Source organism: Chelonia mydas, chromosome 1, assembly GCF_015237465.2.
Source record: "Chelonia mydas isolate rCheMyd1 chromosome 1, rCheMyd1.pri.v2, whole genome shotgun sequence".
Taxonomy (NCBI): domain Eukaryota; kingdom Metazoa; phylum Chordata; order Testudines; family Cheloniidae; genus Chelonia; species Chelonia mydas.
Genome location: NC_057849.1, coordinates 101,035,362 through 101,062,694, shown reverse-complemented (window position 1 = coordinate 101,062,694; position 27,333 = coordinate 101,035,362). Strand labels below are relative to the sequence as shown.

The 27,333-nt window shown below is 41.9% G+C and overlaps 1 protein-coding gene across 3 annotated transcripts in view; it reads right to left on the bottom strand.

Annotated features, from left to right (window-relative positions):
* Positions 1-4,065: 4,065 nt before the first annotated feature.
* The window catches only part of ERCC5 (ERCC excision repair 5, endonuclease), a 37,606-nt gene continuing 14,338 nt past the window's right edge, over positions 4,066-27,333 (bottom strand). For all 3 annotated transcript variants that reach the window (XM_037896535.2, XM_037896528.2, XM_007066243.4), the window contains 7 exons: positions 17,580-17,845; positions 17,013-17,132; positions 11,785-11,998; positions 9,676-9,820; positions 7,060-7,260; positions 6,293-6,377; positions 4,066-4,929 (listed from right to left, as the gene is read on the bottom strand). In XM_037896535.2, coding sequence (XP_037752463.1) covers positions 4,363-4,929; positions 6,293-6,377; positions 7,060-7,260; positions 9,676-9,820; positions 11,785-11,998; positions 17,013-17,132; positions 17,580-17,845 — 1,598 coding nt within the window. In that variant the 3' untranslated portion in view covers positions 4,066-4,362. The remainder of the gene's footprint in view (positions 4,930-6,292; positions 6,378-7,059; positions 7,261-9,675; positions 9,821-11,784; positions 11,999-17,012; positions 17,133-17,579; positions 17,846-27,333) is intronic.

Genomic DNA, 27,333 nt, shown 5'->3' with positions numbered 1-27,333 from the left:
TGCTGGCGCAGTTTCCTAACTAGGTTAGACCTCAGCAAAACCAATATTCCCACTGTTATTACTGCTTGCTCTGCGCTCCACAATATCTGTGAGAGTAAGGGGGAGACGTTTATGGCGGGGTGGGAGGTTGAGGCAAATCGCCTGGCTGCTGGTTACACACAGCCAGACACCAGGGCAGTTAGAAGAGCACAGGAGAGCCCGGTACACATCAGAGAAGCTTTGAAAACCAGTTTCATGACTGGCCAGCCTACAGTGTGAAAGTTCTGTTTGTTTCTTCTTGATGAAACCCCCCGCCCCCTGGTTCACTCTACTTCCCTGTAAGCTAACCACCCTCCCCTCCTCCCTTCAATCACCGCTTGCAGAGGCAATAAAGTCATTGTTGCTTCACATTCATGCATTCTTTATTAATTCATCAAACAAATAGGGGGATAACTACCAAGGTAGCCCAGGAGGGGTGGTGGAGGAGGGAAGGAAAATGCCACACAGCACTTTAAAAGTTTAAAACTTTAAAACTTATTGAATGCCAGCCTTCTGTTGCTTGGGCAATCCTCTGGGGTAGAGTGGCTGGTAGCCCCCCCACCACGTTCTCGGGCATCTGGGTGAGGAGGCTATGGAACTTGGGGAGGAAGGCGGTTGCTTACACAGGGGCTGTAGCGGCAGTCTGTACTCCTGCTGCCTTTCCTGCAGCTCAACCATATGCTGGAGCATATTGGTTTGATCCTCCAGCAGCCTCACCATTGAGTCCTGCCTCCTCTCATCACACTGCCGCCACCTTTCAGCTTCAGCCCTCTCTTCAGCCCGCCCACCTCTCCTCCCGGTCATTTTGTGCTTTCCTGCACTCTAACATTGTCTGCCTCCACACATTCGTCTGTGCTCTGTCAGTGTGGGAGGACAGCATGAGCTCAGAGAACATTTCATCGCGAGTGCGTTTTTTTCGCCTTCTGATCTTCGCTAGCGTCTGGGAAGGAGAAGATCCTGTGATCCCTGAAAACACATGCAGCTGGTGGAGGGAAAAAAAAAAAAAAGGAAAGTGGTATTTAAAAAGACATTTTATAGAAAAATGGGTACACTCTTTCATGATAAACCTTGCTGTTAACATTACATACGTAGCACATGTGCTTTCGTTCCATGGTCGCATTTTGCCTCCCCCCTCACCGTGGCTAACAGCGGGGAACATTTCTGTTCAGCCATAGGCAAACAGCCCAGCAGGAACCGGCATCTCTGAATGTCCCCTTAAGAAAAGCACCCTATTTCAACCAGGTGATCATGAATTATATCACTGTCCTGAGGATAACACAGAGATAAAGAACGGATGTTGTTTCAACGCCATCAAACATACACTGCAATGCTTTATTGTACAATGATTCCTGAGTACCTGCTACTGGCCTGGAGTGGTAAAGTGTCCTACCATGGTGGATGGAATAAAGCTGCCCTCCCCAGAAACCTTTTGCAAAGGCTTTGGGAGTACATCCAGGAGAGCCGCAAATGCCAGGGCAAATTAATCATTAAACATGTTTGCTTTTTAACCATGTATAGTATTTTAAAAGGTACACTCACCAGAGCTCCCTTCTCCGCCTGGCAGGTCCGGGAGGCAGCCTTGGGTGGGTTTGGGGGTTACTGGCTCCAGGTCCAGGGTGAGAAACAGTTCCTGGCTGTTGGGAAAACCGGTTTCTCCGCTTGCTTGCTGTGAGCTATCTACAACCTCATCATCATCTTCCTCGTCCCCAAAACCTGCTTCCATGTTGCCTCCATCTCCACTGAAGGAGTCAAACACGGCTGTGGTAGTGGTGGCTGAACCCCCTAAAATGGCATGCAGCTCATCACAGAAGCGGCATGTTTGGGGCTCTGACCCGGAGCGGCCGTTCGCCCCTCTGGTTTTCTGGTAGGCTTGCCTCAACTCCTTAAGATTCATGCGGCACTGCTTCGGGTCCCTGTTATGGCCTCTGTCCTTCATGCTCTGGGAGATTTTGACAAAGGTTTTGGCATTTTGAAAACTGGAATGTAGTTCTGATAGCACGGATTCCTCTCCCCATACAGCAATCAGATCCCGTACCTCCCGTTCGGTCCATGCTGGAGCTTTTTTGCGATTCTGGGACTCCATCATGGTCACCTCTGCTGATGAACTCTGCATGGTCACCTGCAGCTTGCCACGCTGGCCAAACAGGAAATTGAAATTCAAAAGTTCACGGGCCTTTTCCTGTCTACCTGGCCAGTGCATCTGAGTTGAGAGTGCTGTCCAGAGCGGTCACAATGGAGCACTCTGGGATAGCTCCCGGAGTCCAATACCGTCTAATTGTGTCCACAGTATGCCAAATTCGACCCAGCAAGGCCGATTTCAGTGCTAATCCCCTTGTCGGGGGTGGAGTAAGGAAATCGATTTTAAGAGCCCTTTAAGTCAAAAAAAAGAGCTCCGTGGTGTGGACAGGTGCAGGGTTAAACCGATTTAACGCTGCTAAATCCGACCTCAAGTGTAGACCAGTGCTTAGTTGGTCTTACGCAGAGTTGGCCAAAATTTAGGGATTTTGGTTTGCATCTAGCTGAGATATGTTGCTCCTGAAACAAAACATGAAATTGGAATTCTTTTCTATTCACTGAACAGTCATGAAACAGAGAAATATATTCAATTTCTATTAGCTACTAATTGGCAGGGAATATTCCAGCTTTGGGAGTCCCAGTTGGAAGCTCCAGCCACATCTCTGGAGGCTAGGCTTTTGGCCACAGAGCTGTCCTGGCTCAAACAGGGACTCATAGGGCTGCTACCTCAGAGTGGGAAACCTGCCAGCCCCTAGAACCCTGTCTAAAGGGTCTGAAAGGCTCCTTGTACTACAGCAGGGAGCCTCCCAGGACTCCAGAGACTGGCAGGCATCCTGAAACACCAACAGGGTGTTTTCGTCGAATCACTGCCTGCATCATTGCCAGTGTTTCGTCTTATGTAAGGTCTAATGGAGTATAAGTTTCCCATCACCTCTGAATTTGGACAATTTTTGCCCTTGGACATGCTCAGATGACTCCCATGACTTCAAACAGGAGTTATACACATTGTCGTCAGATGTTCGGCTGCATGTGTTCTGTGTGCCATCTCAGCTCTGCGCAAACAACTGGCACAGCAGACCTCGAGTGAACCGCCCAAGCACCACAAGATCCGTTAAGGTATGAAGGCACCTGGCCAGGTTTATTGTTGACGAAGCATGCTCCCCGGATCAATGTCTACAGTTACACTAGCACATGTATGCCTGTGACAATGGACACAGCTCAGTGAATGGCAGGACTTTCCATTCCCCCCTAGACTGGCCAGAGATACTCCCTTTGAGGCTCCATTTTATACATCAATACAAAGTAGTTATGTACTGCTCCTCTGGCAGAGTTAGTTGACACCCTCTGACGTAGTCGATTACAACCCATCATCTTGTACATCTCTATCCATCACACAGTATCCTGATCTTATCTTTAGGACGGGTCAGTGTATTCTTGTTATCTTTAGGAAATGTGCTGGTATCGAGGTGTTTTGGTACCATCCTTCTGGAATTTGTTTGCATGAGTGCTCTGTGTCCAGCACCTCTTAGGAACGTGTATTTTGCAAAATCAGCGCTTTTCTTGTCAGATTCTGTGAGCCGGGCTTGCCTCTAGCTCACAGCCTGATTTTGCTTTATATGAGCAAAGTTTTGACCGCAACTTTAGCCCAGGCCTCTGATACAAGGGCTTATGTTTCAGTCCCTCTTCCTCCTACACACATCCGAAGGCAGAAAGTATAATTTAAGATTAATATTAAAAGAGATTATTTGTCTTTGGATTCTTTAAATTCTCACAGTGCTGCCATTTCCCTCTTCCGTTATAGGTTTTTTTCACCATGAATGATGCAGTAAACAACAGACTTGGAACGTGAAACTTTTGAAGACAGGCAGACCGAAGAGGATAAGAGAACCAAAACTGTCTGAGCTTATTTTCTTTTCCCCCGTACTCCCAAATTCTGTACATCAGGTCTCAAACTTCACTGAATTGTGAAGTTGATAGATGGTGACGTAATACAACTATCTCACTTCCTAGGAAATAAACACTGACAAATCATCGTTAGGCCCAATTTTATAAAGTAAATAGCAGTTTTTCCTGAGTTATTTAATGGAAGCTTTCACTGAATAAAAAGACCAACACTGGACTTTTTGAATAATTGTCCTGAAAAAACTGCAGTTCAAGATTGCTAAAACTGCCTCTTATTTAAAAAGTCTAGTCAAAATGTCAATACAATACACAGAAGGAAAAAAAAAAAAGGGATAATTTACGTTTATTCTTTTCTACCAGAGAATTCATTAGAGTATTTACAGATGAAGACTTGATCATAAACAACCCCCCCTCCCCCCCACACAGTTAGCACTTTTTCTTTTTTCTTCCTCTCATATTCCATGATTTTCCCTTTTTGCCCTCAAACACAGATCGGGCAGTCACCATGACTGTGTTTTCTTCATCTTCACCCTCACCACTTGAGCTACTAGTCACGTCTTCCTCCTGTCTCACTGTGTTTTTCTGAATTGCTGATTCCTTGACAGTTTTTCCTCTTTTGCTCTTATTTAAAACTTCACTTTCAGAATCCTCCCCTGAAGACCCACTGGATCCTTCTGACAGCTGCACCTCACCAATGAAACCGCCTCCATGGAAACTCTCCTCTTTGGACTTTGAATGTTTTTTCCTTTTTATCCTTTGGCTTTGTGCTGCAGTAGATAGATCCGTTGTACCTTGGACAGCTATTTTTCCTTTCCTTTCCTCACCGTGTTTAAATTCTCTTTCTACAACAGCAGTAGCCTCCTGAATTTCATCAGCTACTGCTTCTTTTTCTTTCCTCCGCATACAAGTCACAGCTCTTCGAAGTCTCTGGCTCTTAATGGCTTGCTTCTCATGTTGTGCTAGTCTGAAGAATGAATCAATTCGAAGTTGAGTCTACAAGTATACACAACAATTAAAGAGGTGAAGTTTAGATACCATGGTGATAGGCATTCTATAAATAAAATAAAATTATGCAATAGTCTAAATTGGTGTAGAACAAAGACTGCTCAAATAAATGAAATATGAATCACAAGAATATACAGAGTACAAGATGAGTTACCAGAAGAGATTAGTAATTATATTATTGTGTAATTATTCAGTAAGTTTTAAAAGCTTCCTTACAGCAAGAAACACTACAGCCCTGTTTAAAGAAACAAATTAATGGTTAAGGAAGCAAAATTCCCCGCACGTTTTACAAATACTGTGTTCATGCTTCTAATACGTTATTTGCAGTTACAGCACAAATGGAGACTCCCAGACCTGCAAACACACATACTTATTAGCATATTCTCAAATGCAAATCTATTAACTTAATAAAATGATTACTTTACTAAATAAACCCTACAACTATGCTTTTCATTTGCACAAACCAGTGAAATAAAACGTTATTCTCATTGATCAAATGAATTGAAGGCTTACTGCAACATTTTAAGCCTTACCTGCGACCCTTTTGAAAGAGTCACTTAAGATTCCACATTGTTAACAGTGTGTGTGTAGATCTAAAAGTCATCAATATATTTATGTTATAAAACAAGAAGTATTTTAAAAACAATTCCTCCATTTATCTACCTACTCCTATATTCAGGGAGCTGCATCTCCCTGCAAGAGCTGGTGAGATTACTAACATATAAAGCTTTATAGAAAATACAGTACAAACTCATTTAGCCAAACTGTTTGAGAGAACATTTAAAAACATTCAGACAGATCAGGCTTTACATGAATGGAAGACTGGCAAGCCTGCTTTGAAAATCCTAGAGGAGCCAAGCTTCACTGCACCAGAAGTAGGGATTAAATGGGGTTTACCTATGCTGCTTTAGGAATCTGTAATATCAGCTACTGCAGAACAAACAGAAGCCTGAACTCAGGAGTTGACAGGCAGAAGAACTATTAGATTTTACTAATTTACAGCATTTAAAATTATACTAAAGTGCTTCACAGCACACAAACTGTACAACATTTATGCCCAAAAGAATTTACAATCTAATGTTATGTCATTTTAAAAATACATTTACTTACAATTTTAATATCTATATGCATAAGTCCTAATTCCATGCTGACTTACAACTTGTGACAGCCCACAAGTTCAATGGAATTGCAGGGGTTGTAGTTCAGCACAGAATTTGACCAAGAGTCTGTTAAATGATTTAGGTTTGTAATATACTTTTTGTTGAAGCTTTGTTGGTTATTTTAAAAATACTAGTTTTTAAATTTTCAAGCCAGCCTTAAACAACATAAAATCCTCCAGTAACATGCTTACCTGTTGTGAGTTCAGCTGTTTAAGTACAGGCAAAAGGGCTTCATCTGTCTTTGTCCTAGTCCAGCCAAAGCAACTCTGACAGAATGTGTAGGCAGTTAAGGTTCATCAAAAATTTGAAAAACGTTTTACTACCAAAGTATAAATGTGAAAAATGGAAGTTCCTTACCTAACCACGCATCTCAAAAAAAAAAAAAAAGATACTGTACCTAAAAGTTTTTTCACTGTAAGATCAAAGGAAATTTCAAGGTCTAATAACTATCGCCAGTATTATCCCAAATGTCTTCAGAAAAGCTTATTCTTTTCTATTATTCATAAACTGTGTTTCAAACAACAAAAAGATCCATCTGGCTACATCCAATATTGTTGTAAAAATATGTTAACCTTAAGAAAAGAAAAAAACCTCAATGTTTGTATATACACCAGAGGCTTCATTTAATTAGCTAACTATGGATCAATTACCATCCATTTTTAGACACAGTGCTGTATCTCAAATTGCAATCAGTGCAAGAAATACGTGCACTCTGGCAAGGGAGTACAAATAAAGTGAGGATGGAATCACTGATTTTGTTTGCAGTTACGTTTAGAGTGAAATCCTCCTCATCTTACCTTTGCTTGAAGTGAGTGAGACTACAATATCACTCCTCACGCAAGTGAGACAATCAGAGTTTGATTCTCGGTTATTGAATTTACTAATAGACTCATGCATTCTTTTCTATCAAAGCAACTTTGGTTCACAACTCCAACCAGATAGGATTGTAAAAAGATATTCTCTGATCTGTTCTACATCAGGCCTTCCCCAGATGAATGACCCCTTTGACTCATCCACCACAGGTTTCAGGTAAGCTTTTACTACTGCTGGATTTGGGAAGCCAGGACTCAGCTGCAGTTGCTGCAGTTTTTTCTTTACTTTAGTATCATGCGGATTGGGTCTTATTTTCTTATTCTTCTGAGCTTCAGTCCACCATTCACTGAACAGTATAGGAGGAGAGAGACATACAATTGTTTCAGTAAAATACATTTTACAATATCAAGGGCTATCAGGAGAACTTAAACACTCTTTATTATTATTATTTCTTATTTGTTTCCAGTAGCGCCAAGATACGATTGGCAATTTCCAAACAACAAGGTGGCACAATCTCTGCCCCAAGAAACATACAATCGAAAGGCACAAAGACACTTTAGGTAGGAATTCCTCCATTTATCTGCCTGCTGCTACACACAGACATCATGGTAGGAATCTATTATAGACCACCAAATCAGGAAGAGGAGGTGGATAAAGCATTTTTAGAACAAACAACAGAAATATCTAAAAAACACAAAATCTGGTAGTAATGGGGGCCTTTAACTACCCAGACATGTTTTTCCCATATTACAGAAAATATCCGCTAATTTCTTAGAATCCATTGAGGACAACTTCTTCTATCAGAAAGTGGAAGTAGCCGTCAGGGGGATAGCCATTTGGACTTGATTCTGACCAACAGGGATGAATTGGTTGCTAATCTGAAGCTGGAAGACCATCTGAGTGAAAGCAATCATGAAATGATAGACTTCATGATTCTAAGGAAAGGAAGGAGTAAGAGCAGCAGAATAAGGACAATAGACTTCAAAAAGACAGACCTTAACAAACTCAGAGAACAGGTAGGTAAGGTCCCATAGCAGTTTCTCATGGACAAAATATTAAAGGCACAACTGCGAACTATTGCAGTGCAAAGGAAACATAGGGAGGATAGTAAGAAGCCAATATGACTCCATCAGGAGCTCTCTAATGACCTGAAAATAAAAAAGGAGTTCTACAAAAAATGGAAACCTTTCCAAATAGCTAAGGAGAAGTACAAAAGAATAGCACAAGCATGAAGGGGCAAAATCGGAAAGGCTAAGGAACAAAATGAGTTACAGCTAACAAGGGACAAAAAAGGCAATCGGAAGAGGTTCTCAATCTTTCCAGACTACTGAACACCTTTCAGGAGGCTGATTTGTCTTGTCTACCCCAAGTTTCACCTCACTTAAAAACTACCTGCTTACAAAATCAGACATAAAAATACAAAAAAGTGTCACAGCCACACTATTACTGAAAACTTGCTTACTTTCTCATTTTTACCATATATTATAAAATAAACCACAACCCCCAGGTTGGGAAACACTGATATAGTATACAATGTAGCATAAACAAGTCATTCTCTGTATGAAATTTTAGTTTGTACTGACTTTGCTAGTGCTTTTCATGTAGCCTGTTGTAAAACTAGGCAACTATCTAAATGAGTTGACATACCCCGTGGAAGACCTCTGTTTACCCCGGCTGAGAACCACTGACTTAGATAATGGAGTGTAGAGTATGCTTAGAAAATTTGTAGATGACACCACCTCCGAGGGGCTGCTAGCACTTTGGAGGACAGGATTAGAATTTAAAATAACCTTGACAAATTTGAGAATGGGTCTGAAATTAACAAGATTAAATTCAAGACAAACAGGCACAAAGTACTACACTTAAGGAAAAAATCAAATGCACAACTACAAAATGAGGAATAAATGGCTAGGTGGTAGTACTACTAAAAAGCATCTCGGGGTTACAGTCAGTGTTACTTCTAATTTTTCCCACGCATGTGTGGAATGAATTTTGTTTCATGCACCAATATGTGGGGTGACGTATGATACATCATCACCTCCATATTGGTGCACGTAACAGAATTCATGTGGCGGGGGTGAGGCCGAGGGGTTCGGAGTGTGGGAGGGGGCTCAGGGCTGGGGCAGAGGGTTGGAGTGAGGGGGTGGGGGGAGGTGAGGGCTTCAGCTGGGACTGCGGGCTCAGGCCGGGGGGAGGGGGGGGGGGGAGAGAGCTCCCCTTGGCTCTCTGTCCCCCAGAACAGCACCTGGGCGGGCAGGGAGTGGGGGCGGGGGGGAGAACAAGACAACTGAGGGGGGATCTGACAACAGTACTCAAATATGGTAAGGGCTGTTATAAAGAGCACTGTGATCAATTGTTCTCCATTTTCACTGAATGTAGGACGCTGTAGATTGAGCCCATTACGTCGTAAGGGAGATTTAGGTTAAATATTAGAAAAAACTTTTTAACTATAAAGGTAGCTAACTCTGGAATAGGCATCCAATGGAGGCTGCAGAATCCCCACCATTGGAAGACTTTAAGGAAACACTGGAGAAACACCTCTCAGGGATGGTCTAGGTGTATGTGGTCCTGCCTCAGCAGAGGGGGCTGGACTTTGTGACTTTTTGAGATCCCTTCCAGACCTATGATAGCTATGTTGTTTTCTATAGTAACCCCTACTTTTCACTATATTCGCAACATCTCTGTTACACGTTAAAGTGATAGAAAAATATGCAAAACTAACATCTGCATTATGGAAAAAAAAAAATCAAACAAATCATACGTGAATTTTAAGAGAGGTTCCATTCCATGCCCAGGGAATTCATTTAAAATCTCCATTGCTGTTACATAGCCAACAGATGGGATTCCTTCAGTGTAATCACTTCCAAGCAAATAGGCCAAATTAATTAACTTGCTTCTGTCTAACCCTGCAAGACAGAAAACGTAAACCAGACATTACTCTATGAATTTAAGCTCTGTTCTCCCACAGACAACAGTAGTACATTATCTGAAAATAAAAACAGTAACAGGAAAAAGCACAGGCATTGACAGAGATCAAAGCTACTCTGATTCAAGGTCAGGGCTTGCTTTACATTCTGGAACAATCTCAAAACATTACTGCTGGTCCAATCACTAGTGATTGCTTTAAGGTACTGTATCTGACAACCCCTTAGAGTCAAAATTAAATGCTGTTTGGAACCCTGGGGACTTCATTAATTTCTGGCCTTTAAATTATTTTACATCTTAAAAAAAAAAAAAAAAAAAAAAAAAAATCTACATCTCACCCCATCTTCAATTCTGACCTAAGTTTAGTGGCTTTGATATCAGGAATTCAGAGACAGAACCATTGCTGCACACAACCTTCTGAAGTCTGGAATCACAGTATTCAAATGGCTTAAAAGCAGTGGTTCTCAAATTGTGTGGTCTATGCTCCCTGGCTGGAGGCTGATCACACTGTGTTGACAGGACACAGGGTGATTATGTTCATTGCTTCAAGTTGCACCTACAGGCCTCCAGGCTCTTTTGAAACAGCTGGAAAGGAAGAGGAGACATCAACCTAGCTGCCACTACTAGGAATTGGTGTTACAAGAGGACACAAAACCAGAACCACTCCTCAGGGACTGGATCCACCAGCTTACTCCAGAAATTACTTCAATGGAGAGGGAGAAGGGAGGAGCTTGCATGCTAGGATGGTCCATCAGGCAGCTAATCAGAATGTCTATATGTCCATGGCAGCAGGAGAGAAAGACCACTGGGCATAGGGAACCATGTGCAGAAGAAAGGAAGAACAGGAAAGATGGAAGACAAAGTGAAACTGATTTTTTCCTAAAACAGACCAAAATCAAATATATCACAGATAGTTAAAAACACAAATAATTTCATAACACTTCTTTTCCACATAAGCAATTGCAACCGCTGCCACAAAGGCACAAATAAAGTAATCAGAGAAAAAAAGAGACTTGCTTTTATACACTCACACCCCAACTTTGATATTTTCTCCACTTACCTTCTTGAACTGCTGTAGCTACTCTTGCATATAGAAATAAGAAGTGCTTATCACATCAGCCACAGAACTGGACAAAAAAGACTTTGCTGGGAAACGAACCACAGCAGGAAAACAAATACTTTTTCATTACGTAAAACTATTGAGAAGTTTTGCATGATCAATAATCAATAAACACATTAAAATATTGTTTCAAATCTCTAAACTAGGAGTTTTGTGGTAGTTTTGCCAAAGTAATGGCTGAGGAAGAGCTGGAATGCACAGAAATTGTTCCTAATAAATTTGTGTGTCTGTCACCTAGTTTAAAAGTTCAATAGTTTACTATGTACCATGGCTAAAAATTTTGTTCAGACCAGTATATTTTTTTCATCTTTGGTCTTCCACAAGCAATCAGAAGGAAAAATACTACCACGGGTTAATTAGTAATTGAAAATCTTTCTACAAAGTGATTTAATCCATTAGATCCCTTTATAACACGTTTGTCAGTATGTCCAAAAGAAACTTCTATTTAGAGAAGTTTGTAATCTGCCTATATAAATTTGCTCTGACTAAAACTATGCATAGTTTTTTCTCTTCTTCACACAAAATGTGAATGTTTACCAGAAAACAGACTTGCATTTCATACATGGTAGCCACTATTACTATCATAATTAGGTCACTAGCCTAGCCCCAGTGCAACAGATGGCTGTGAATTCAGAGAGATTACTTCATGCACAAACCAACATAGAAGGCTGGTATCTGATGTAACTTTGATCTCTCTCAATAAAAGTTATCACCACAATAGTTATATGATTCTGAATGAGTTCCAGTATTAAAAAGATACAGAAAAAAACTGCCTATCAAAAACAAGCAAACAATATATCCAGCTTATAAGCACTTGCACCTTACCTAGTTGGTTTTGAATATCCACATATTGGTAATATTCCACATACTTGTTTTGATTGAAGAAATTTTTATAAACATGCCGCGCTCCAAACAGCCAAATATCACTATCATCAGTGATTGTCCCAGAGGTCTGATCAGTAAGGTCCAAGACAGCACACTGAGCCTCTGCCTCCATGGGTGCTTCAATGTAAGGAACACCAAACAGACGGAGAAGTTCCTACAGAAAGTGGGGAGTGGGGTTAATACTTCATCGAAAAGGATAGCTCATAATACATGCCTGCTTGACTCAAAAATGAGCTTGGTTCACATTTGGATAATGTTTACCCATTCATAACAAACCTAAACAATTTACATTAAAAAGTCAAGGGGCCAAATCCTACTCATCTTACTTACAAGTACTGACAGGAAAGTCAACTGTTACACTATCACCTTACTTTGGTGGAGTTTGAGGATTTTGGTTTCTGACCCACTTGAGCCTATGATGGTTTTCTGTTTTCTAGGGGAGGTAGCCCTGAGATGTGATGATGGGGTCTGGAATGGCAGTTCCACCCGGCCCCATCCTGTATCCAGGATGAGCTGAACTGGAGAGGAGATGGGGGCAGGGACATCCCCCCTCCCATCCCCAGCTCTCCAACCGAGATGCCATGCTGACCTCATAAGGAAGAAGGCAGCCTTCACCAGTTGGATAGGTCATCATTTTGTCAGCTATACTCTCTTTGGATTCAGTTCCACAAGCCTAACACGTGGCAAGTAGCACCTTATTCTGTGAGGAAACCCATTACATGAAATGTGAGCTAGTATGGAAGAAGACAGTTCAAGAATATAAGGTGTCAGGCAAGCTGTATTTAATGCAAATATGTGCAGGAACAGGAACAGAACATGCTTCAAAAGCATGTGTCCACTGGCTCTCTTTTTAATAGAATATATCTAGGAACAAAGTATCTCAGTCCAGAGACAAAAGAACAGAAATCAGTTTTTATAGATTTTGAGGTCTTATCTGATCATCTAGTTTTATCTCCTGCAAAACACATGCCATCAAATTTACCACAGTAACTTCTGCAACAAACCCACAACTTCTGGTTGAATTAGAGAATACCTTTCAGAAAGACAGTCTTGATTTAAATACTTCAAGTGACAGAGAATCCACCACATTCCTGTCCAAGTTGTTCTAATGCTTAGTTATCCTCACTGTTAAAAATTTGTGCTTTATTTCTAGGCTGAATTTGTCCACTTTCAGCTTCAAGCCACTGGATCTAGTTATAACTGTTAGCAGATGGCTGTTTAATCTAGCAATCAGAAATCTTTTCCCCCATGTCGGTACTTGTAGACCATGATCAAGTCACTCCTTAACTGTCTCTTGGATAAGCTAAATGCTCCCTCTAATTTTTCTCCCTGTACTTCTCAATTCCAAAATGACTGAAAACTGGCTATGTAGATCACTAACTTAGAGGGAAAAACACCCAGCCTCCTTAACTGTTTAATTCATACAAGTTACTCATATAAATATTCTTTTAGGAAAGTGAAGTATTACAAGGCTTGAAAAGTCCTCAAGCATGTTTGGCAGCAGACACCACTTTTATTCTGGTGTTCCCAATTTACAGATTCCAGGAAATTCGCTTTGGACTTCACTATTGCAATGATTTAACGTGAAGGGTGCTCCACTTCTATAAATGATGTAGCATAAAACAGGAAGACAAACAGTTGTGAGCAAGTAATTTTATAGCCGTACTTCTGACCATGAAAGGTAGCAATAACATCCTAGAAGTTTTGTATTTGTTTTTCTAAAAATTCTTATTGTAATATGAATGAATTGTATGTTTACATGGGTCAGTGGTGCGGATAAATCATCTTTAGAAAGGTGTTCTGATAAAAAAGTTTCTGACTGGACTCTGCTAAATATGCTGTTGTGTGACATAACTCCAGTTATGTACCATGTACACTCTCTACACAATTTCCTCCCCCCATCTATGGAAACTACTCTCCCCCATTTCTTCTCCTTCCTCCCTTCTGCAAAGCATGGTTGTGCATTAGTGGATCATTTTATAGTATTTTCAGGCTGATATTATTCATTTTTATCTAATGCTACCAAAGGTATAATGTTTACATTTTTTTAGGGCTGTTGATTAAATCACAGTTAACTCATGAGATTAACTCAAAAAAATTAATTGTGATTAATTGCAGTTTTAATCGCACTGTTAAACAATAGAATATCAATTGTAATTTTGGATATTTTTCTACATTTTTATAATATATATTGTATTCTGTGTTGTAATTGACATCAAAGTGTATATTATTTTTCATTACAAATATTTGCACTGCAAAAACGATAAAGAGAAATCGTTTTTTCAATTTGCCTCATACAAGAACTGCACTCAAAAACAAAATGTAAAACTTCAGATCCTACCAATGCACTCAGTCCTACTTCTTCTTCTGCCAATCACTAAGACAAACAAGTTTGTTTACATTTACAGAGATAATGCTGCCCTCTTCTTATTTACAATGTCACCTGAATGTGAGAACAGGCATTTGCATGGCACTTTTGTAGCCGGAACTGCAAGGTATTTACATGCCCCTACATGCTTCAGCCACCGTTCCAGAAGAAAATGCTTCCATGCTGAGACGCTTGTTAAAAAAATAATGTGTTAATTAAATTTGTGACTGAACTCCTTGGGGGAGAATTGTACATCCTCTGCTCTGTTTTGTCTGCATTCTGCCATATACTTCATGTTATAGCAGTCTCAGATGATGACCCAACACATGTTCTTCATTTTAAGAAGACTTTCACTGCAGATTTGACAAAATGCAAAGAAGAAACCAATGTGAGATTTCTAAAGATAGCCACAGCACTAAACTCAAGGTTTAAGAATCTGAAGTGCCTTCATGTGGAGCATGCTTTCAGACGTCTTAAAACAGCAAAACTCCCATGTAGAAACTACAGAACCCGAACCACCAAAAAAGAAAATCAACCTTCTGCTGGTGGCATCTGACTCAGATAATGAAAATGAGCATGCATCGGTCCACACTGCATTGGATTGTTATCGAGCAGAATCTATCATCAGCATGGACGCATGTCCCCTGAATGGTGGTTGAAGCATGAAGGGACATATGAATCTTGAGTGCATCTGGCACGTAAATATCTTGCGACGCCAGCTACAACAGTGCCACAAGACCGCCGGTTCTCACTTTCAGGTGACATTGTAAACAAGAAGAGGGCAGCATTATCTCCTGCAAATGTAAACAAACTTGTTTGTCTGAGCGATTGGCTGAACAAGAAGTAGGACTAAGTAGACTTGCAGGCTCTTAAATTCTACAGTTTTATTTTTGAATGCAGTTATTTTTGTACATAATTCTACATTTGTAAGTTCAACTTTCATGATAAAGAAATTGCACTACAGTACTTGTATACGGTGAATTGAAAAATAATATTTCTTTTGTTTTTTTACAGTGCAAATACTTGTAATCAAAAATAAATATAAAGTAAGCACTGTACACTTTGTATTCTGTTGTAATTTAACTATATTTAAAAAAGTAGAAAACATCCAAAAAGATTTAAACAAACAGTATTCCGTTATTGTTTAACGATACGATTCATTGCACGATTAATTTTTTTCAGAGAACCCTTGCTTGAACTGTGTTCTGTACCCTGTTAAAGTCTGTTTCAAAACAATTTGCTCAGCTTTACTGTTAAATTAGGCTCAGTTACAGCATTAATAGTCTGTCTGCCACCATGTGGCTTTCAATATCTCAAGTTCTTACCAAAGTACAATTAATTGGTGGGGGGTTAAGATCACATCATGGTGAAAGTATGAGGAAGCCTTTTAATCCGAGAAACTGGGACACAATGTATACCGTATGAACGATCCTCCTTTTCCTCCAAAGAAAACCTGCAAATTAGTATTTTGGAACATAGTTTACAAATATTAGATCATTTATACCACCTCTGTGTGTTATTTCATGGGGTGTCAAGTCAGTATAGTCTTTCATCAAAACCAGATACCTTTAAACCTATAAGTATTTAAATCAAGATAGGATCTCTTTCTAAAAGATATGCTATAGCTCTAACAAAAGTTACGGGTTTGATGCAGATATTACGGGGTGAGGCTCTTTGGCCAGTGGTATGCAGGAGGCCAGATAATAATCATAATGGTCCCTTCTGACCTTAAAAATCTACAGGAAACCTTAACTGGCTACAGTTTACCGGCATTAAAATTAGAGCGATTCTATGTTATTGTGAGGGGAGAGGGGTTTCGCTCCCACCTGACTTTCCATACAAAATGATACAATGTTGTACAGGTAAAAAGTCGGGGGTAGCATTCAAGCATATTTTTCATTCGACTATGATAAACACGAAATCTAAGCCCCACAAAAGTGAAAATCCTGTAAGGATTCAAAAAAATACTATTGTGTATATGTGCAGTAACCAGAGCCTGACACAGAGAGTACTTACACTTCCAAAAAATCAGCTACTAGCATGACCTCAATTGGTAAGAAATGCAGAAAAATGAACACAGTCTGTAAAGCCTGATATGGCACACCCAAGCATAATCCAAAAGACTTTTTTAGTTTTCATAGAATTATAGAAATGTAGGGCTGGAAGGGACCTTGGGAAGTCCTGTGCTTATCATCCTTGATATGTGTTCTGATCTTAAAAACCTCCAACGATAGGGATTCCACAATCTCCCTTGGAAGCCTATTCCAGAGCTTAACCACCTTTATAGTTAGAAAGGTTTTCCTAACATCTAACTTAAATCTTCCTTGGTGTAGATTAAGCCCATTACTTCTTGTCCTTCCTTCCGGGAACATGGAGAACAATTGTTTGTGTATATTTTCAAAAATTGTACATACAAGTTGCTGCATTTCACCTTATAAAGGCTTTTTAATTTCTACTCAATCTTATTGCTCCCTTCTCTTGCCACACACTAAAAAAATATAAGCTTGATACTTGGAAAAAAAAAAAAAAAAGGGAAGATATTTTCCCTTATTTATTCATGAAATATAAACTGTAACTGTGGAGGGTAACAGTAGTTATTTCAGGCATTTTGAATCTGAGACACATGTTCTTCTTCTAATACTCTCTCAAGTAGGCTGAGGAAAGAAAACAAGCTCATAAGTGAGAAAAGTGATCCAGAATTAAACATTGTAAATAGCGTCTGATATACTGTTTGACTTGCCAAGAGGTATAAACAGTGATTTTTATTTTTAATGTCAATATGACCTTCAATAAACATTACCTGACTTTCCAAGAACATCTGTCCTGTTACAGTGGCAGCAATACGTTCCTGCTGTTGTTTTTGAGCCTGAAGCATGTTTTGCTCAACAGAAAGGTTGTTCTCCAGAGCTTCCAATTCCTCCTGCATATTAAATAAAAGCAAAGTTTGGTCATACCAATAGAGAAGTATATATTGTTTATACATATATATGTGCTTGACTATCATTACAATAGGAGCCTGTGCACCACTAATTCACACAGATGCCTGTAAGTTTTCATACTCTCCTAATGAAGCACATCATAAAAGGTATAAATAGGTATGTTTTTCAGAAGAGCTGAGTGCTCATAGCTCCCGCTGACTTCATCTGGAGTTGTGGGTGCTCAGCAACTCTGAAAAACCAGGCTCAATATATTCTGTACCTTTCAAGCAGACAAATGAACAAGACAGGGAAGCAGCCAGTAAGTTAAAGGAGGCACACAATAGCTCTGCCGTAAGTGTCCATTCAATAGTGTCCTTTAGAAAAGCAATTTAACTGGAGATTACTTTACTATTCACTCAATACAACTAACGAAAAACAAGTATCATTACCAAACTAATATCTTGCCACTCATTCACTGCACCTTCCCTGTCTTTTTTGGTTTCAGCATTCTGATGAATAGTCAGCTGCACTTCTTCAGCAGCGTCTTTAAGGAGGTTCTCTGTGGCCCCATCATCTTCTTCCTTCTCCAGTTCTGTAGCTGCTGCTTCAACAGCCAATGTCTCATCAGGTTCAGAGGGAGCATGTGATGTTTTAAATATTTCACCTGGAAACTCAGTGTCATTACTAATTTCACTGTCGACTTCAATAAAGCTACCTGCACAAGGGGAAAAAAAAAAAAAAAAAAAAAGCAGCACGATTTCTTCCTCATTAAAGGAAAAAAAATACCACACTCAACTCCTAAGATACATTAATGTTTGTTTGTTTTTTTATTTCCATCGGACACAATGCCATGCTCCAGGACTCCTCTGGGCAATCCCACTGTTAGATGTTGGCACTTCCTACTTCTCTCTATCACCACCTAAGAGCTTTTGCTGCTCTCTCAGTTTCTGTAGTAGCTTTTTTTGTTTAAGACTAGTGATGTCCTGAAAAGACAGAATTAAAATATTGATTGTCTGAACTGGCTTTACATTTCTTTATTTCCTTATAAAGATTGATACTCATGTAGAATGTGAAAGTTTGAGTCTTTATATTAAAAGAAGACAGATTTTATCTTTGGAAATATCAGCAATTGGCCTTTTTTTATTCATTTAGCTTTTAATAATTTGTATTGAATTGATGAGAACTGCAGTTTTACTTTCCCTTCCACTCAGTGTAAAGTTTTCAGGATTAATGCTGATAGGAATATAAAAATAATACAGCTATAAAAATAAAGACGATGTGTGATTTACAAAATTTTAAGCTTTACACTAAAAGTTATTAATTTATTTATTTTAGAGGGAAAAAAGGAACTAGAGAGGGAAGTGTGTACATGAGTACATATCTATGTTTTTCCTATTGCATAGAACTCCTCTCCCCCCCAAAAAAAAATCGTGTTAAATAGCTTCTATATGGTATGAATTCTGCAGAGCTTTTTTAAATAAATAAAATATATTTGTGCAATCCTGATTGAGTGAAACTATGGTGGGGAAAACAGATTTTGGTTTATGTATGGCATTAGTCCTACCCTCTCTCACAGGAACCTCTGTCCTTTTAGGGGTGGGTTTAAACAGACGAGATCACTCATTACTTTGCATAATCTTATTTTTAAACGAGTAATAAAATTGCGACAGCATGTAATGAAAACACAGAAGATTAAACATTTTATTTTCAGTTTTAAATGCACTGTATAGGAAAACAAAACAGTTCAAAAATAAATTCTAGTGTACGTCTTTAATGACAGAAGCAAGCATCTGAATGGCCTCATCCCTCAATGAATTTCTCTCTCCACCACTTCTATGAGAAGAGGGAAGCTTGCACCCGTGAATCCAGCATACATGAGGGGAATACCACCCTTCCTGCTGACCTCACATTTCTATGGGTAGGGAAGGGCAGCAAGTGTCTGCCAGATTCTACAGCAAGTCCACATATCAAAGTAGCTTAAATTAATTTATGCTGCTTACCTCTCTGCCATGGAATTTCCTTACCCCTTCAAGGTGGGATCCAGGTGCAGCAAACAGGTAATAACCTAGCAACATAACTTTTTGCATGAGCCAAATGGTTCATGGAGCTAGGGGAGCTAACGTGGCTGACCATTAATACAGTTTGCTCAAATTTGGGAAAAGAATGGTAAACTTTGCCTTCCCCGCCAAAGCATTATATGAAACTACAAGCTGAAACTACAGGTTTCAATGACCATGAATAGCAATAATGTTCACAGGGGAGAATCTAGCCCAAAGAATGTTTATTATATAGTGGTGTGGGTGCATCATTACCTGTTTAAAGGTCAACCTTTCGAAATCCTCTAAAATTGACATACAGTCAGATTTCCTTGAAATTTGGTGTATCTCAGAAGGTTCCAGGATTAACAGCACAAATTTGGAGTCATCTAAGCCAGGGGTTCTGGAGATAAGCCCTCTCAAAAAATGACATTTAAAAAAAAAAAAAGGTTTCTAGGTGGGTTTTTTTTTTTGCCCAGAGCTAGAAATGAACCTATTGATGAGATATGAGTCAAAAATGGTTTCACACTGCAGCATTTTACCCAAGGCAGCACATGGTACCCACTAAATCTTTACGGGACCCAAATAGCGAACAACATTAAAGAAAATATACATGTTTACACTGTACACGTACCAATACAGAGAAAGAACTAGAGGATTTTTTATGCCTTGAAGATCAAATCTTGTAAGTGGTCTAACATCCAAATGTTTAGGTGGATTGCTTTGAAAATTGGTGTGCTTCACGAAGGTTTAGAGTAGCAATAGTGAACCAAATTTGGGCTCATGACCAAAGGATTCCTCAGGTTACAGCCCCCTCGTTTAAAAAAAAAAAAAATCTGTTTTCTTCTGTTGCCTTGGTCTGTTAGCCCTGGTCTACACTAGGACTTTAGGTAAAATTTAGCAGCGTTAAATCGATGTAAACCTGCACCCATCCACACGATGAAGCCCTTTTTTTCGACTTAAAGGGCTCTTAAAATCGATTTCCTTACTCCATCCGACAAGTGGATTAGCGCTTAAATCGGCCTTGCCGGGTTGAATTTGGGGTACCATGGACACAATTCGACGGTATTGGCCTCTGGGAGCTATCCCAGAGGGCTCCATTGTGACCGCTCTGGACAGCGCTCTCAACTCAGATTGAGTTGGCCAGGTAGACAGGAAAAGAACCGCGAACTTCTGAATCTCATTTCCTGTTTGGCCAGCGTGGCAAGCTGCAGGTGACCATGCAGAGCTCATCAGCAGAGGTGACCATGATGGAGTCCCAGAACGCAAAAGAGCTCCAGCATGGACTGAACGGGAGGTACGGGATCTGATCGCTGTATGGGGAAAGGAATCCGTGCTATCAGAACTCCGTTCCAGTTTTCAAAATGCCAAAACCTTTGTCAAAATCTCCCAGGGCATGAAGGACAGAGGCCATAACAGGGACCCGAAGCAGTGCTGCGTGAAACTTAAGGAGCTGAGGCAAGCCTACCAGAAAACCAGAGAGGCGAACGGCCGCTCCGGGTCAGAGCCCCAAACATGCCGCTTCTATGATGAGCTGCATGCCATTTTAGGGGGTTCAGCCACCACTACCACAGCCATGTTGTTTGACTCCTTTAATGGAGATGGAGGCAACACAGAAGCAGGTTTTGGGGACGAAGAAGATGATGATGATGAGGTTGTAGATAGCTCACAGCAAGCAAGCGGAGAAACCGGTTTTCCCAACAGCCAGAAACTGTTTCTCACCCTGGACCTGGAGCCAGTACCCCCTAAACCCACCCAAGGCTGTCTCCTGGACCTGGCAGGCGGAGAAGGGACCTCCGGTGAGTGTACCTTTTAAAATACTATACATGCTTTAAAAGCAAGCATGCGAAAAGATTAATTTGCTCTGGCATTCGCGGCTCTCCTGGATGTACTCCCAAAGCCTTTGCAAAAGGTTTCTGGGGAGGGCAGCCTTATTGCATCCTCCATGGTAGGACACTTTACCACTCCAGGCCAGTAACACGTACACGGGAATCATTGTAGAACAAAGCATTGCAGCGTATGTTCGCTGGCATTCAAACAACATCCGTTCTTTATCTCTCTGTGTTATCCTCAGGAGAGTGAGATATCATTCATGGTCACCTGGTTGAAATAGGGTGCTTTTCTTCAGGGGACACTCAGAGGTGCCCGTTCCTGCTGGGCTGTTTGCCTGTGGCTGAACAGAAATGTTCCCCGCTGTTAGCCACGGGGAGGGGGGAAGGTTGAGGGGGTAGCCATGCGTTGGGGGGGAGGCAAAATGCGACCTTGTAACGAAAGCACATGTACTATGTATGTAATGTTAACAGCAAGGTTTACCCTGAAAGAGCGTAGCCACTGTTTTATAAAATGTGTCTTTTTAAATACCGCTCTCCCTTTTTTTTTTCCTCCACCAGCTGCATGTGTTTCAATGATCACAGGATCTTCTCCTTCCCAGAGGCTAGTGAAGATTAGAAAGAAAAAAAAAACGCACTCGTGATGAAATGTTCTCTGAGCTCATGCTGTCCTCCCACACTGACAGAGCACAGACGAATGCGTGGAGGCAAATAATGTCAGAGTGCAGGAAAGCACAAAATGACCGGGAGGAGAGGTGGCGGGCTGAAGAGAGTAAGCGGTAGGTAGAAGAGAGGGCTGAAGCTCAAATGTGGCAGCAGCGTGATGAGAGGAGGCAGGATTCAATGCTGAGGCTGCTAGAGGATCAAACCAGTATGCTCCAGTGTATGGTTGAGCTGCAGCAAAGGCAGCTGGAGCACAGACTGCCACTACAGCCCCTGTGTAACCAACCGCCCTCCTCCCCAAGTTCCATAGCCTCCTCACCCAGACGCCCAAGAATGCGGTGGGGGGGCCTCCAGCCAACCAGCCACTCCACCACAGAGGACTGCCCAAAAAACAGAAGGCTGGCATTCAATAAATTTTAAAGTTGTAAACTTTTAAAGTGCTGTGTGGCATTTTCCTTCCCTCCTCCACCACCCCTCCTGGGCTACCCTAGTAGTCATCCCCTTATTTGTGTGATGAATGAATAAAGAATGCATGAATGTGAAGCAACAATGACTTTATTGCCTCTGCAAGCGGTGATCGAAGGGAGGAGGGGAGGGTGGTTAGCTTACAGGGAAGTAGAGTGAACCAAGGGGCGGGGGGTTTCATCAAGCAGAAACAAACAGAACTTTCACACCGTAGCCTGGCCAGTCATGAAACTGGTTTGCAAAGCTTCTCTGATGCGTACCGCGCCCTCCTGTGCTCTTCTAACCGCCCTGGTGTCTGGCTGCACGTAACCAGCAGCCAGGCGATTTGCTTCAACCTCCCACCCTGCCATAAACATCTCCCCCTTACTCTCACAGATATTGTGGAGCGCACAGCAAGCAGTAATAACAGTGGGAATATTGGTTTCGCTGAGGTCTAACTAGTCAGTAAACTGCACCAGCGTGCCTTTAAACGTCCAAATGCACATTCTACCACCATTCTGCACTTGCTCAGCCTGTAGTTGAACAGCTCCTGACTACTGTCCAGGCTGCCTGTGTACGGCTTCATGAGCCATGGCATTAAGGGGTAGGCTGGGTCCCCAAGGATAACTATAGACATTTCAACATCCCCAACAGTTATTTTCTGGTCTGGGAATAAAGTCCCTATCTGCAGCTTTTGAAACAGACCAGTTCCTGAAGATGCGAGCACCATGTACCCTTCCCGGCCATCCCATGTTGATGTTGGTGAAACGTCCCTTGTGATCCACCAGAGCTTGCAGCACTATTGAAAAGTACCCCTTGCGGTTTATGTACTCGCCGGCTTGGTGCTCCGGGGCCAAGATAGGGATATGGGTTCCGTCTATGGCCCCACCACAGTTAGGGAATCCCATTGCAGCAAAGCCATCCACTATGACCTGCACATTTCCCAGGGTCACTACCCTTGATATCAGCAGATCTTTGATTGCGTGGGCTACTTGCATCACAGCAGCCCCCACAGTAGATTTGCCCACTCCAAATTGATTCCCGACTGACCGGTAGCTGTCTGGCGTTGCAAGCTTCCACAGGGCTATCATCACTCGCTTCTCAACTGTGAGGGCTGCTCTCATCTTGGTATTCATGCGCTTCAGGGCAGGGGAAAGCAAGTCACAAAGTTCCATGAAAGTGCCCTTACGCATGCGAAAGTTTCGCAGCCACTGGGAATCGTCCCAGACTCGCAACACTATGCGGTCCCACCAGTCTGTGCTCGTTTCCCGAGCCCAGAATCGGCGTTCCACAGCATGAACCTGCCCCATTAGCACCATGATGCATGCATTGGCAGGGCCCATGCTTTCAGAGAAATCTGTCTCCATGTCCTGATCACTCATGTGACCGATACCGGGCGAGGAGGCGACGTCAGCGCGCTCTGCCAGGTTCTGGTGCTGCATATGCTGCTGGATAATGCTTGTGGTATTTAATGTGCTCCTAATTGCCAAAGTGAGCTGAGCGGCCTCCATGCTTGCCTTGGTATGGCGTCCGCACAGAAAAAAGGCGCGGAACGATTGTCTGCCATTGCTCTGACGGAGGGAGGGGCGACTGACGACACAGCTTACAGGGTTGGCTTACAGGGAGCTAAAAATCAATAAAGGGGGTGGCTTTACATCAAGGAATATTTCAGGCAGGACTTCACGGAGGGTTCCAATAAGAAATGGTGCACCTAAGTAATTGTTCTTATTGGAACAAGCAGGTTGGTCTGGCCTCTGATTGATACATGGCTAGATTTACCTCGCTGCACCTTTTCTGTGAGTGACTGCAGTGTGACCTAGAGGAATGAGTCCCCTAGACGGGGGAGGGGGAGAAGCAAATGAGTACAAAACGAATCTGGTCTATTTCTTGTTTTGATCCACTCCATCTATCTTTTACATCTTTGGCTGGCAGCAGACGGTGCAGAAGGACTGCAAGCCATCCACATCTCATGGCTACTCGGCAGAAGATGGTGCAGTAGGACTGCTAGCAATCCATATCGCCTGCCTGCTCACCATAAGATGGTTCAATAGGACTGACTGCAGGACTAAAGAGAATGACCTGGTCAAGTCACTTCTAATGTAGTCCCTGCACCCATGTCTGCCCAGGCGCTCCTGGCCGACGTGGCCAAGAGCACCTCGGACATGACAATGACAGCTACCAGTCCTACTGCACCGTCTGCTGCCACAAGGCAAGGGATTGCTGCTGCTGTGTAGCAATGCAGTACCACGTCTGCCAGCACCCAGGAGACATACAGTAACGGTTACCTGAGCGGGCTCCATGCTTGCCGTGGTATGGCGTCTGCACAGATAACTCAAGAAAAAAGGCGCAAAACGATCGTCTGCTGCTGCTTTCACGGAGGGAGGGAACGGGGGCCTGACGATATGTACCCAGAACCACCCGCGACAATGTTTTAGCCCCATCAGGCATTGGGATCTCAACCCAGAATTCCAGTGGGCAGCGGAGACTGCGGGAACTGTGGGATAGCTACCCACAGTGCAACACTCCGGAAGTCGACGCTAGCCTCGGTACTGTGGAAGCACTCCGCCGAGTTAATGCACTTAATGCACTTAGAGCATTTTCTGTGGGGACGCACACTCGAATATATAAAAACGATTTCTAAGAAACCGACTTCTATAAATTCGACCTAATTTCGTAGTGTAGACATACCCTTAGACTGAGCTAGGAATTAACGACTGAATGAATCACAGACCTCTCAAATCCTGTGACCTCACCCTTAAATTAACATCACTAAGGATAAGGATATCACAAGCCCCCACCTAAGACAAAAGGACATATGAACCGAGTGGCTGTAGGTTGCTACAATTTGTGAATCACAAGTGGCAATTTTATTTGGGGGGGGGGGGGGGGGATGTAATCAAAGTATATGGGAAAACAAAGACATGTGAATGCTTCCTGGGAGAGGAGGGAAGTGGGAGAGAGGAAGAAGAGTGGGAGAGAGGAAGAAGAGTGGGAACAGGGGTCAGAGGTGTTTGAGGCTGCAGCCAGGAAAAGGGGTTTATGGAGAAGGAAATAAATGGGGATGGGAGGTAGGAGATGCAAGGTTAGAAGTTCAGGTAAGGGAGGCCTGGAACCCCTCAGCTCTGCCAGCACACCCTCACCTCCCTGCACTCCAACACTATTCCACTATAAACGGTTTTCCTTGGCTCTAGGCACTGCATTGGAATCAGGTTATAGGAAGGGTGAAGAAATAGCAATAGAACTGTTTTTATAACTGGGAGTGAAGACTTCAGAGAAATGCTTGCTTGTGGTGGGAAGGCTTGGATACAGTAGTGGGGAGGGGGACAGGTTGGATGGAGGAAAGCACTGAATGAGTCAGTGGAATAGTTGGGGAGGGATGCTGAAGCAGGACTGGTGAGAAGTGGCGGGAGGGCAGGCATGGGGAGGATTGCAGCTGTCTCAATATGCTAACTGTAGGACATGATCTATTCATCTACCTAAATGACTACTAACTCCTATCAACATCATTTCCCGTTCAAAAACTGAGGCAATTCAATGGCAAAAAAAACTACATTAATGCAGAGTTAAGGCTGCTGGTGATATGTTGTCCTCTTGCAGAACACACAGTTTAGCGAAACTCAAATGTCTGAAAACTGGGAAATGCTCATGCATACTTAACTTGGTCCTCTTTCATCAATGCCCAATATGGCCTGTTAACACAACCTGCCAATCCCACAGCTCCCAAAATGTAGAAGTTGTTCACCTCCTTTTTCAACCCATTCCATCCATAGGGTTCCACTATTAAAGCGCAAAAAGAGAGGGGGAAAGATTGCCCACACCACCTTCCTTCTACCCCCTTTGAGCAGTGCCTCACTATGCACGTAGCACATACTTACAGTGGCCCTTGGCACTAAGGTTCAGGAGGTTCCTGGTGTCCACTCATACACTTAACCATCTCCTCAGAGAGAAGAACATGTAAAATTTAAGGACCACTTCACAGCATTTTACAGCTCTCTTACACTTACTCACAGGATACAATCTCACTTTCATGTAACCATCATTTAAGTGTTAGAATCCTCATGTTCCCCCTCGTTGCTGACAATGCCCTTTGTAATAATACTTCTGTGCCCTGCTAATTACACAACATATACACAATTCTGCACAGAAATGATGCATACTGCATCCTGAAGGTACACGTGCAGCTCTTCCCTTAGCACTCACACCTCAGTGTGCAAAACACAGATCTCCTCATATCCTAATCATTGCCCTGTCACACATGTCCATATGTCACAAACACACATTACTTAGCAGGCCCAACTGCTGCCTCCACCATTTAGTGCAAGTACACCTAACACACTGACTGTGCCTGGAGTGTATGCAAATAATTCCAATTGACTAATGCCAGGAGAACAAAGGGAACGTGGCATGGTCAACTGCCTTTCCCTCCCCCCCATAGTGTTAATGGAATCCTGTGGGTGAGAGAGAACGAGTGGATTGTAAAAGAAGGTGAACAGCTTACATATTTCGGGAACTGTGGCGTTGGCAGAGTAAAGGTATTTGTGTTAACAGGGTGGATTTGCTGAAAGAGGGCAGAGTTAAATATGTATGTGCAGCCTTAACTCTGCAGTTCCTGGTTTTCAGATGTTGGAGTTTTGCTCAACTCAGCATTCTGCAAAGGCACAACATACCACCAATCAACATTAACACTGCGTGAATATAGATTTTTTGCCATTGAATTGAATCATTGGTCAAAATGTTAAGACATCAATTGACAGCTGACGTAAACTGTTAGTCAGTTTTTTGTTCCCGGAGGATTAGAGAAAGTTTTATATTAAAATAGGAGGAAATCAGTTAATTATCAAGATAAGATGTATTTATATGGTCCCAGATTTACTGAGCAAACTAAGAATACATCAAATTTGAGGTTCTAATACCAAAATCAGACTTGGATATGGGACAGAAGTGTTCTTCCCTGACAAATTAAGTTATTACTGAGCCTAAGATCTATTATTTCTATATAAGGAGACAAAGTGTTTATGGACCCTCATCTCTTTTCCCAGGGACAAAGATGATCGTGTCAAACCATTGGATGATTTCAATCTTAGAAAAAATAAATCGTATTTGTCCGAGTTCTGGCAAATCCTAGATTACCCACTTATTAACAGTTTATAACATGTACTTTTTAAAATGAATATAACATTTGGATACCTAAATACATTTTGTTAGTCAAATGGGTACTTAACTCTTGCAAG